Source organism: Peromyscus maniculatus, chromosome 15 (assembly GCF_049852395.1).
Source record: "Peromyscus maniculatus bairdii isolate BWxNUB_F1_BW_parent chromosome 15, HU_Pman_BW_mat_3.1, whole genome shotgun sequence".
Classification (NCBI taxonomy): domain Eukaryota; kingdom Metazoa; phylum Chordata; class Mammalia; order Rodentia; family Cricetidae; genus Peromyscus; species Peromyscus maniculatus.
The window spans coordinates 57,086,885-57,100,410 of NC_134866.1; the positions used below are offsets into that span (position 1 = coordinate 57,086,885).

Sequence of the window (13,526 nt, forward strand, 5' to 3'; positions counted from 1 at the left end):
GGGCAGGCACATGAAAGTAGGAGCTGATGCAGAGGCCATGGAAGGGTGTTGCTTGGTGGCCTGCTCATCATGGCTTGTTCACCCTGCTTTTTTACAGAACCCAGGTCCATCAGCACAAGGATGGTATCACCCACAATGAACTGAATCTCACTCCAATCACTAATTAAGAAATGCCCTACAAATGGATCTTATGGAGGCATTTTCTCAACTGAGTCCCCCTCCTTTCAGATAACTCTTAGCTTATGTCAAGTTCACATAAAACTAGCCAGTACAGTGGTGGCGTGTGTCTAACATCCTAGCACTAGTGAGACACAGGCAGGCTAATCTATAGGGTTTGCTAGTCAGCAAGCCTAGCATATTCAGCTATCTGCAAATCCAGAAAGAAACCCTGACTCCAAAGAGCAAGGTAGAGATGACTCCTAATGTAGGGAGCAGAGGAAGTCCTGAGTGAGTAAGATCATGAGTAAATGTGTGCTGTTGACATGGGCACAGACGTGTCAAGAAACCACAGGCTCAGGGATGGCAAAGTCTTCCTCTGGGTACCAAATACAAGTAGGGACAGTGTGTACAGGAAATGTGCCCCATAGACTTCCCCTTCCAGATATTAATACCCTGAACACTGCTCCCCTACAGAGAGAGGTCCTACAGAGATTAGCTAAACCTGCCCCCTTGATCCAGCTATAAACCACAAACTTTGCCTCCATGCTGTAACACCCTGCCTCCTTGTTCAGCTGTATGCAAAACCCCACCTCACTATTCAATTATACATAATAAATATGCTGAGTTTAAGGGGTACTTCAGCTCCTTCATCTAAAAGCTGAGGCCACCCAATCCCCAGCTTTTCTGTGTCCATCATTCCATCATTCCCGCAATGTCTCCAGTGAGGTCCAAATCCCAGGAGCCATGCATAAATGTGGCTTCCTGAGGGACAACATCTGAAGATGATCTCTTGCCCACATCCAAATACACATGAACACACACACACGTGTACAAAATCTGTGCAAGCTGACATATCTCAGTACCGGAGTGAGAGTGGGCATGTAGTCCCATGCTTAGCTGAAGAGCTACTAGCAATGAGTAGCTGCTGAGAAAAGCAGGACCAGTTTTCTGGCCTATCAACCACACTTCATGGCAAGCCCAACACCCATAGCAAACTGGACTCCAGGGACTGAGAGAGAAAGGAAGGGAAGGAAGAAAGGGGGGTGGGTAAAGAGGAAGGGGAAGGGAGAGGGAAACAAAGTGCATAAAGTAGGGTAGGGAGGGAGGTTGGAGTGGACCTGAGAGGAGTTAGGAGTGAATATGATCAAAATACATCATTAACTCAAAGAAATAATAAAAATATCATTTAAAAAGAATGTAACATAAACCCTTCTCTAAACTAAAATACCAATATTTTCTTCAATTTAATACTATTAGATTTATAGAAATTATTTTAAATGTAAATTTCTTCTTTTAAAATATTCTTCTTTTAAAATTCCTTACTTTACAAATATTGTTTAGCACCAACTAGGTTTTAAGCATTATAAGGCTTTTCTCTACATCTATTATATGGAAAGAAGTTCACATCTAGTCTATTTTATGCAGTACAGTGCTATATGTCAGTGTGTAATTAAAAGTCCACTGATTTATAAAGTCTATCACCTAAGAATACAGCAGTGGAAATCCTAGTTAGCCTACTTTGTTTCTTTCAGATGTCTAACTTAGTATCTGTCTTGGATCAGCTGTAAATACTCTACTCTCAAGTCTAATTCTAATATCCTGCCAAGGCATTTGTCACACAATTTGAATAAAAGAATTCATGAGACTGGATTTGGGATTAATAACAAGATTACGAACTTGAGAAATCAAGTAACAAACAACAGTGTTTAAAATGCTACTTAGTTCTTAACACAGACTACGGCCTTTGAAAAAACAACAAAAATAGAGCTCATCAGCGTATAGCTCAAGTGGGCGGGAAATCACTCTGTAGCTTTTACTGCTCTTGGATTTGTGATCTTTTGCTACAGATTCCCAAGTACTGGGATTATCCACGTGTAACACTATGTCTGACTATACCTTGTTTTTTTTTGTTTTAGGCCAGGGGTGGGGGTGGACCTTTTTCTTTTTCTTTTTGAGATTATAAAACAGTTACATCATTTTGCTTTTCTCTCATCCCACCAAACCATCCTTGCTTGTTTTCACATTCATGGCTCTTTTTTCCCCACTAATTGTTGTTACATGCACATATGTATATGTGTATGTATAAGTATGTGTCTTAACTACAACCTGTTCAGTCTGTATAATGCTCCTTGTATGTTTTTTGTATTTCCAGGGCTGCCCATTTGGGACTGGATAAGTAATTGGGCTCTTCCCTGGAGAGGACTCTCTCTCCCATTCTCAGCATTCCTTAGGTGCCTGTAGCTCTCTGTGCACAGCTGAAGCCTAGTGGTCTTTCTCCCATGCACTCTGGTGGTGGTCTTTGTTTAGTTTTAGGCAGTCATGCTGGTAAGACCATGTGGTGCAACTTCTGACAGGAGTGAAGAGAGGATCTCATGGAAAACTCCCTCATCTCCTGGGTCTTAGAATCCTTCCACTCTCTCTTCCTCAGGTTCCCTGAACCTCAGGTATAAGAACAGTTTTATAAAGATTTTTCTTTGACTCTTACATGGAAATTTCATAATTAACTACTATCTTGTGATATTTAAATCCATTACAAAATTTTAACTACTTACAGAAAAAGTCAGTGAATGAAACCTAAAACTAACCCAAGTGAGAGATGTGGCAAATGGGGTAGATTTTAGTAAAGAAAACAAAATTCACTGAGTGGCACTTTACTCTTATAATATGACAGTTATGGGAAGTCAGACGATTTATTTAATCCACTGTACCTCAATTTCATCAACTTGAAGTGGGATGGCTATAATTCCAACTGCATAGAAATAGAGGTTTAAATAAGAAAGAGAGTATAAAGTGATTAGCATAGTGTACACAGTGATCACTGTCGGCACAGAGCAGCACTTCTAATATTTCTCACAACCACAGCAAGATTAGGAATGAACTTTAACACACCCAGCGACATACTACTGCATGTACTATGGCATAGAACAAAATGACTTCATGATATCTTAGAACAAGCAAACAGAAATCTAGGTAAAATCAGTTGATTTAACTTAGAAAGTCTTTATGTTGCCCCTCTTGTATATGTTCCTCAACTCATTTTAATTACCTTCTTTTAAGAAAATTTCTGTGTGACTATGATGTGTGTGAGCATGCACGCTTGTATATGCACAAGTGCCAAGGGTAGAGGTTAGAGGACAAGTTTGGGTGTCATCTTCACCTTCCACCTTGTTTGAGACAGGATCTCTTATTGCTTGCTCCTGTGTATGCTAGGCTAGCTGGCCCATGAGCTTCCAGGGATAGTCCTGTCTTCATCGCCCATTTCACCACAGCAGTCTAGGATCACAGATGTGTGCTACCGTGTTGGGCTTTACATGGATTCTAGAGCTCTGAACTCATGTCCTCACACTTCGCTCATGGAGCCATCACCCCAAATCTCTTAGTTTCCGTTAGTTCACAGTCCAAAGAAGTTTAAGTATTCTAAAATAACTTCTCCTTTCTGTAAAATCTGACAGACAGATCAACAATTAACACATATTAGTTATTTTGCCCCTTTGTGTTCCTTTACTTTACAAATTTTTTTACTAACCTGCATTTTACTAGAAAATGAAATTAATAATTTCTATGTTCTTTCTCCATTACTAAATAGCAAAATACCTCAAAAATGGATATCTGATGTTATTCATTTCATATCTCTAATGCATTGCATAGCAAGTCCTCCATACAGACCTACAAACCTAGACTGAATATTAACCCAAATCCGCCACTCAGCTTTCTAAAAAGTTTAGGAACATTAAACACAAGAGTTTTTGTGATCGCCATTTTTAACTCAGTCAATTTCCACAGCACCTTTTCTAGATAATACTTTAAAGGAAGTGTGTGAGGTGCACAATGTGTTCTGTGCCATAGAATTGGAAGAAAAGAGTAAGATGAAGTTAACTTTCTCATTTTTCCTAGAAATAATCACAATGTAGTTTTTCTCACTTATACCAGCTACGTAATTCTGTCTGACCCAGAACTTACAAAACAATGTATTTTAAACTCAGTATATAAACTAGATGCTATCTGCTACTTTTGGTTGACATAATGTTTGCTGTTCTTTAATACTTCAGCAGCTAAATCTTAATATTGTCATAGTTTATTGTATATTAAGTTTGTATGGTTATTATACAACATGCTCCAATCATTCGCCTTCACAGAAAATATTTAATTCAGATATACTTTAAGAATGACTTTCCATCACTGGTAGCACATACTAGAAAACCACCTGAAACAACTCAACACAAGTGTTAACCCTCAGAATGGCAATGAGGGTCAATGAAAGAACTCGTTTTGAGAGTGATAAATCCAGAAACTCAGGATCAGCAAGGGTTCAGCCTTTTTGTTTTTGCCTGTGACACAGTCCTGCTACAGAGCCCAAACGAGCCTGACTTCATGATCCTTTTGCTTCACTCTTCCAGAGTTCTGGAATTGTAGGTGCCTACCTCTAGGGCCAGGTAAGTGTCCGGATTCTACCTTCATTCAGTTGTCTATATGGTTGTCTTCTTTCTTATCAAGGCTAGACTGAGGAGGAAATATTTTATCTCTTACACTTCTCACTACCCCAAAGATCTGACCACATGATCATTCCTAGCTCAATCACTGTCAAGGACAATGACATTTCCTATAGTTCAAATGATACATCCAATGAACTAAATCCAATTTTCTAAGCTTACACTGCTACTACTCACCAGGAAAAGGTGAGTATAGAAAGACATATTATGTGTACTCTCAGAAGATTCAGAAGGCTTTCACAATTTCTGCTGATCTAACAAATATGAAATGAGAATCCATGTTCCAGTTCTGTGTGAGGTGATCAGGACATATTATGGAAAACACAAAGTTAAAAGTAGAATATTAGGTAGAAATTTATTCTAGGTGCACAAAGGAAAGATTTGATGTTAGTATGATGTTAGAAAAAAAGAGAAGCTGTTTGAATCAAGAGACATGTGAAATAGAACTGATATGACTTAGTAATGACTGGATACAAGAAATCAGGGAAGGAAGGTTTTGAAAAGTGATTCTAGGTCCCTGGCACTATGTACAAGCTAACAGGGATCATTTCATGGTATCCACAGAAATGAGGTAGAATGGAAGGAGTATGACTGTTCATAGATGAAAGTTATTTATGAACACCCTGAGCTTTCTCTAACCCTATGAGTGAGTCATAAATTCTTCACTTATCTATTAGGAGTTTCATCTGGAGTTTGATCCCTGTTCAAAAACTTGAGATTGGTATTTATATGACAAAGGAAGAAGAAAGAAGGGGGAACAGGACAGGAAATTACTTCTAAATCTTAGAAATAATTCTCTCTTTTCAAAAAGAGATAGCAATCTCAAATTTATATGCCATGCATTCTCTGCTATTTTATTATTGTATATGGTAAAATAATTAAAATTACTTTTCGCATATACCACTAAAGCATTTATGGTATGAGTAGAGACTGAAACAAGTTTAACTTAAGTTTCTCTCAAATCTATACCCACATTCTCAACTATTGAAGAAATTGAGAATGCCTTAAAATATCCCATTTCATGTTTCTAATTATTGCATTTTCAAAATTCAGAACTCAATTTTAATATAAATATTCAGTCCTCCATTTCTACATGTTCTAAATCCATGAAATCGATAAACCCAGCTGGGTAATTGGCCTATAATGCTTAAATCTGACTGGTACTAAACATGTAGGCTTGTAGTAATCTAGAGATAATTCAAAGTGTATAGGAAGGTGAATACAGATGACAGTTAAACCCTCTGTTATTTTACATAAGGGGTTTTGAGAGCTTAGCATCTGTAAACTTTGGTGTCTAAGGGGTAGCCTAGACCCTATCCTCTGGTACCGACATAGAAAGACTTCATTTCACTCTGTTGATACTTTATAAAAACAAACATTTTAAGACGTCTAGTACTTATTGTACTTACCTCTAAAAGAAAATCCCCTAAATACTGAATTGGGTAAAACGGAGCCTTAAAGTTCTTTTGCTCTTGCTCAGCACTGATTCTTGCATTACTGGCAATCACATGAGTTATCCCACTTGGAGAATTTTTTGGTAAAATGACATTTGCCTTTCCAGCCTCCAAAACTCTAAATAAAAATGTAGATGATGAAAAAAAAATAAAGCATTAGAAAAATTGAGTCTATTCAGTCAATTACCAGTTACTTCCTTAGGGATAGGAATATATTTTCTGAAAAGGTCATTCGCTTGGGTCACTGAGGGACCATGGAAAGGTAACAACTGCAATAATCTCTTAAACCTAAGATGTCTAGAACAAATAGATGTTCTTTAAGAATCTTACTATTCTTTCTGTTTCTTCATATGGGAATGTTTTTATGAACCATGATTGTTGAAGCAACTGACATAGACAAGTCACAGCAATAAATCAAAACAACAGGTACCAGATACCCTGGGAGGTAAAACACATCTCCAAGGAAATCACTGCGAACCACAACAAACAAACAAACAAACAAACAAGCAAACAAACAAGCAATACTAGCTGCCAAGACTCAACTAAAGAGTTGTCCTTGAACATTTCTTGATTTGGAGAGGCAGGGGCAGAAGGATCAAGTGTACACTCACCCTGGGGGGAAATGAATAAATTCTAAGCCAATCTGGGATATTAGTGAGATCTTATCTCATGAAACAAAACCAAACAAAAATCAAAACAGATAAAAACAAAAGAAAAAAAAAAGCTTAAACTCATATAAGAAATAGTTTTACATTAAGGATTCCGAAGGTATTACACACAGAGACAAACTCATTCGAATATGAATTATTGTTTTGGCTTCTGTTTAGATTCTAGAAAGCAAGAAAAGGCAAATAATCTATACAATCACAGTTTTTCTTGAACCTATAACAGAAACTACTTCACTTTTGCAGAACAAAAGAAGGAAAGAAAAAGAACAGAGGAAAACATGACAATGAGGTAAGTTTTAAAGATATTTAATGGTAAAGTATAGCTAGTATGATACCAGGCATCTGCTATAAGAAAAGTATGTCTTCACTTGCATATCCTTAGTCCAGGCTTTTCATGAGAAAGAAAAGTTAGGATAAAGGGCTAAGTGAAGATAGAAGAGGAACTTCCCTGGTGGCTGTGCTGGGCCTGTGGTTACTGGCTGCCACTGAAATATAGGCACAATATTTTCTTTCTTATACAAAGCAAATACATCTAGACTACTAGAGAATGATAAAGTGCACATTTCTATGAAGAGCTCTAAAAGGCAGAATTTGAGTGTCATGTGAGCCATGGAAGGAAGACGACACTCAGTGCTTTGAGAAGGTTCCAGCAACAAGAGTCAGCAATTTAGACAATGCTTAACACTGAAGCCCATCTACCACAATGAAGAAATCTATCCCTCCAGAATTGTGACTTACAAAGTAGTAATTACATACAAGAAAAGCATGATGGGAGTCTTTCTATGATGTGGCATGTCCAAGTGATTGATGAGAGGCAAAGGTAAAGTAAGAACATTAAGAAAAGACCTCATTGCACGATGGCCCCACAAAAAAATCACAAAGAAATTGGAATCTATTGCTGTAAGTCTAAGTGACATGCTGAAGTTTATTATATACAGCATTAACAAAACCCACACCCACCCAGCCCAACAGTGAAGAGATTATCACACACATGTGCATACACATACATATGTGTCAGGGACAAGGACAGAATCTCTAGTTAGTAGAAAAATACAGACCCCCAATAAGACAGGGAACTAGATCAGCTTACAGTCAGGTTGCCTAGCAACAGGACATTGAGTCAGAGCCCTTGACCCTCTCACCCTGTAAACATCCTATACAAACATCCTGTTAGCTTGCCCCACCTTATGCAGATGACAGCTTCTTGCTCCCTCCACCCTGCTGAACTATATAAACCTTTGTGGAAGAGAAATCAAGTTGCACCTTGATCAGAATCTAGACTTGGTGTCTTTCCTTTGTATCTCCTGTCCCTACATTCCCTCCTTAGGGTGGTCGAGAACCTGTTGAAGCCCTGCAGGCGGGTCACATATGCACACACATACATGAAGGGAAGATACTATCCACTCTGGCTTCTATACAAAATGCCTAGAATAAAACAAAATGCAACACTCTCAGCAGTCCTGTAGCAGTCTGCTTTTAGGTACCCCTTTACTCATCCCATCTCCATTCCATGGGGACTCCATCTCTTGGTTTAGACATAGCTTAGCTCTTTCTAGTGGATACTCTCAAGGAAGACTTTATGCCAATATTCCTCAAATTATTCTTCAAAAGAGAAACTGAAGGGACATTTCACATTTCTTTTTATGAGGCCAGTATTACTTAATACCTAAATTACAAACACCCACCCCTCCCAAAAAATTATAGACCAATATCCCTTATGAACATAGATGCAAAAATTCTCAATAAAATACTTGCAAAACTGAACCCATGAAAATATCAAAAAGATTGTCTACCATGATCAAGTTGGATTCATCCCAAACATGGTTCATATATAAATTAATAAATTTAATCTACCACACAAAGAGACATAAGACAAAACCAAATGATCATCTCATTAGATTCAGAAAAGGCCTTTAACAAAATTCATCATTTTTTCATGATAAAAGTCCTGGAATGATAGGAATATATGGGCCATACCTCAACATAATAGACAATCTATAGCAACACAAACAACATCAACCTAAATGGAAAAAAAACTCAAAGCATATCCACTAAAATCAGGGACAAGATAAGGTTGTCCACTCTCTCCATACCTACTCAATATAATATGTGAAGTCTTAGCTAGAGCAATAACACAAGTGAAGAAAAACTAGGGGATACAAATAGGAAAGGAAAAGTCAAAGTATATTTATTTGAAGAAGATACTGTTTTATACATAAAAGATCTAATCTAAAAATTCTATAGGAAACTTGTACAGCTGAAAAACACTTTCAGGAAAGTAGCAATATACAAAATTAACACACAAAAATCAGTAGCCTTTCTATATACAAATGACAAGCAGACTAAGAAATCAGAGAAATGGTACCTTTCACAATGGCATCCAAAAATTTAAAAAAAAAACTAATTTTTAAAAATCTAAGGACTGATTTAAAAAAAAAAACTAAGACAATTACGACACTGAAGAAAGAAATTGAGGAAGACATTAGAAGTTGGAAAGGTCTCCCACGCTCAAGAATCAGTAGGATTAATATAATGAAAATGGCCATCCTGTCAAAAACTGTCTATAGATTTAATACAATGCCATCAATATTCCAACACAGTTCTTCACAGAAATTAAAAAGATAATTTTCAGCTTCAAATAGAAACACAAATAACCCAGGACAGCTAAAATAATCCCAAATAATAAAAGATCTGCTGGAAATACTACAACCCCCAATTTCAAGTTGTACTACAGAGCTTCAGTAACAAAAACAGCAAGGTATTGACTTTAGACCCTTTGATCAATGTAGTCAAATGAATTCCCAGACATAATTCTACTAACCTATGGACACCTGATTTTTGACAAAGAAGCCAGAAATACACACTAGAAAAAAGACAGGATCTTTAACAAATGACTACTGATCAAATTGGATGGTTGCATGTAAAAGCAAATCTATTCATATTCAAGATCCTGTACAAAACTTAATTCCAAATGGATCAAGGACTTTAACCTAAGGCCAGATACACTGAATTTGATAGAATAAGAAAGTGAGGAATAGTCTTGAACTCAGTGGCACAGAAAAACACTCCTTAAACAGGACACCAATAGCATAGGAACTGAAAACAATAAATATGACCCAATGAAACAGAAAAGCTTCGTTATGACAAAGGACAACACCATCCAGATAAAATGGCAGGCTACAGAATGTGAAAAGGATCTTTACTAATTACACATCCAATAGAGGGCTAATATCTAAAATATATAATGAACTAAATAAAACCCTGAACATTATGAAAAGCTAACCCACAACTGGACAATATGCAAAAAATGAAGAGATTCCTAAATGTGATCTTTTCATGAAATCCTCCTCTCAGATCTGAGAGAGCTAATGTGGAATAGGAGACAGAAGGAATATCAGAGCCAGAGGAAATAGATGACTCCAAAGAACAGTGATTCCTAGATACAACAAAACTGATACACACATTAACTGGGAGACTTTGACAGCATGCATGAAGCCTGCACAGCTTCAAGCCAGATGAGATGCCAGTCTGAGAAGGGAAGGTGGAAAAGGGATCCCACCCCTAACCAAGAAGCTTTCTGCAACTGGCACCCGTGTGCAAAGGCAAGATTAGTTTTCTATGGTGGAGTCTCACAGGGTATAGTAACCACATTTCAGGGTAGGCTCCATGCTCAGCAAATATTCTAAAACATATCCTTTTAGATTTTAGTTACTAGAGGGTTCGTTACATAGACATTAGTAAGTTCTTACCTACCAATAATTATATTTTTTTAAACACAAATGGCTTAAATTCTTCAACCAAAAGATAAACAAACTCACATCTCAAAATACATGTCTATAAGACTTGAACTTTAATGCATGCACAGGTGAGAAACCAAAAGTATTTCTATTTGTTTAAAGAGACTTGAAGTAAAAAACTATAAAAATAGGCAAATGTCATTATGAAATTAATCACAAGGATACAGTAATTATAAACACACACACACACACACACACACACACACACACACACACACACATATATACATAATACTAGAGAACCAAAATATATCAAATAAATATTAAGGATAGAAAGGGAAAGTTATATTACAATAAATTATAAGGAAACTTAGCTTTCAACACTGGTGATTATCCAGACAGGAAACTGAAAAGGAAACATTAAATTGAACTATATATCAGACCAAAGGGACCGAATACACATGCAGAACATTCCATCCAAAAGCAACAATATATATTTTTCTCAAGTATACAGAAAAGTCTCCAGGAGTGATCATGTGCGATCACAAGACAAATTTGAACAAATTGAAGAAAATCTAATGTAGCTAAAATCATAATCACCATCTTTTTTTACTGACAGTATTACAAATTAAAAGAAAACACAAATAACTGGAAAATAAGCAGTGTTACACAATCACTACCCTAACTAAATAATAATAAGGCGAAAGTTGGTAATATCATGAGAGATCCAAGCTTAGCATGGGGTCAATCACAAGCATTGTAAAACAACCACAATAAAAACATCTTGAGCTTAGCGGTTGTGGTCCTATGCCTTTAACCTCAGCACTTGGAAGGCAGAGAGAGGCAGGTAGATCTCTGAGTTCTGAGTTGAAGGCCAGCCTGGTCTACAGATCTAGTTCCAGGACAGCCACCACTACACAGAGAAACCCTGTCTTGAAAAGACAAAAACAAAGAAAACAAAAAACATCTTGAGACAAACTCTAAATGGGGACATAGTCCATTGAAAGTTATGTTGGAGGCTCTGCTGGTCAGAAGTTGCAGTCTATATTGGTTTGGCAACTCTCTCCTAGCTTGGTACAATATGGAGGGGACACACACACACACACACACTCCTAGCTTGGTACAATATGGAGGGGACACACACACACACACACACACACACACACACACACACACACACACACACACACACACACACACCCCACCCAGGCTCTTCTACCTAACCTCATTTGGAGAATGTCTCTAATCCTGGATGCCTGATTATCTCAAGGATGACCCTTGACAGTTCCCTACAAAGTTCTCCCCCTTCTGCCCATATGGTAATTAGGTGACAAGCTCTAGCTGTTTTGATATGGCTGCGCTGCTACTAATCTAGCTATATGATAAGAGCAGGCCACTTAATGCAAATCAGGTGATTCCCCAGCTGATGTCCCCAATCCTATCTCATGTGGAACCAAGTTGTGCTGCCTCACTGAGGCTGTCTCCTGAAGGCTGCTTCGGCCGTGTTCACAGGCCGTGCAAAGCTGTCTGCCCCTGATTCTGCCTTTGTCCTCATGGACTGGTGGCCAAAGGACCTTGAGGAAAAAGGGAACCCCAAAATGGAAGGCAATAAAATACCTCAAGACAAATTTACAATAAAGATTTACAGGCTCAGGAGTTTGAACACTTGGTCCTCAACAGATGGCACTGTTTTTGGAGGGTATAGAACCTTTGAGGTGGGAGGTACGGTTTGTAGTGGGCAGGTCAAACTTGCGGGTCCAGATCAGCTTTCTCTCAAGGCAGGTCTCTGGGTTCCGATCTGCACATGTGTGACCAGCCTTGCCTTAAGCTCCACTGCCATTCCTTTCCCACCACAACTGACGAGACATTAACTGAAACTTGAGCTAAATAAACCTCTTTCCTTGCATTTACTTTTGATGGGTATTTTACCATAAGGACTGGAAAAACCAACACAATACACTAAGAAGAAGAAAAAATTAACAGCTTAATGTTACACCTCAAGGAAGAAGTATAAGAACAAACTAAATCCAAACTTAGGCAAATAAATGGAACAATATAGATCAATGTAAATACTAAAATAAGAAATAGAAGATCAGGGTATGGTGGCATACACTTGTAATACCAGTTTTCAGAAAGCCTAGGCAGGAAGGTAAAATTTTAAATAGCCTGTGATACTAGACCTTATATTAAAAAGACAAAAATGAAGGCTAGAAAACACATAGAAGAAAATCTATAGAACTAAAAGCTAGATTTTGAAGAATAAAACTGAGAAACCATTAACTACATTAAGAAAAAAAACAGTGAAGAGTCAAATTAATATATGAATAAAGACATTACAGTGATTCCACAAAAACATACTCTAATGAACAATTACACACAAACAAGTTGGGAAACCTAAAATAAATGGATTTAAACCCTTGTACACACAATTTATCAAGATTGAACCAAAAAAAACCACAACAAACGAACAGACCAATAACAAATAATGAAATTAATCAATAAAAGTTCTCCTATCAAGTAACAGCCTGGACCTGAAGCATCACTTCTGTTTCCTACCAGACATTCAGAAAACTGGTATCAATTTTTCTCTATTCAAAAACCTCTTAGAGGACATTATTCCAGTCACATCCTACAAGTGCAGTATAAGTCTGTTAACTATGTCAGACAAGCTCAACACAAAAGCAAGTAAGTTGGCATTTTGCAGGCAGTTTGTCTCAAACTGTTTTGTTTAGGCATTTTTTATCTTATTGGTCTATTGTTTGTGTGTTCTGGTTTTTGTTTTTGTGCTGTATGTATTTCTTTCTCTATTTTTTTTTCCCTTTTTGGTTTCTGCTTGCTTAGTTTGAAAAGGAAAGGCTTGGAGTTGTGTGGTATAGAGGCAGGGAGGGGCATGGTTAGAATAGAGTGTAGGAAAGGTTTTTTTTCACAATAGAACAAAACAAAAACATTTAAAAAACAAAATTCAACAAAAAGCATAAAGCATACACCACAGAACTAGAAAAATTACTTGAACTAATA

At 37.3% G+C, this 13,526-nt stretch overlaps 1 protein-coding gene across 8 annotated transcripts in view; it reads right to left on the reverse strand.

The window, feature by feature from the left end:
* The window catches only part of Slf1 (SMC5/6 complex localization factor 1), a 71,310-nt gene that overhangs the window by 40,228 nt on the left and 17,556 nt on the right, over nt 1–13,526 (reverse strand). For all 8 annotated transcript variants that reach the window (XM_076551996.1, XM_076551995.1, XM_042261775.2 and 5 more), the window contains one exon: nt 6,059–6,221. In XM_076551996.1, the coding sequence (XP_076408111.1) occupies nt 6,059–6,221 (163 nt within the window). The remainder of the gene's footprint in view (nt 1–6,058; nt 6,222–13,526) is intronic.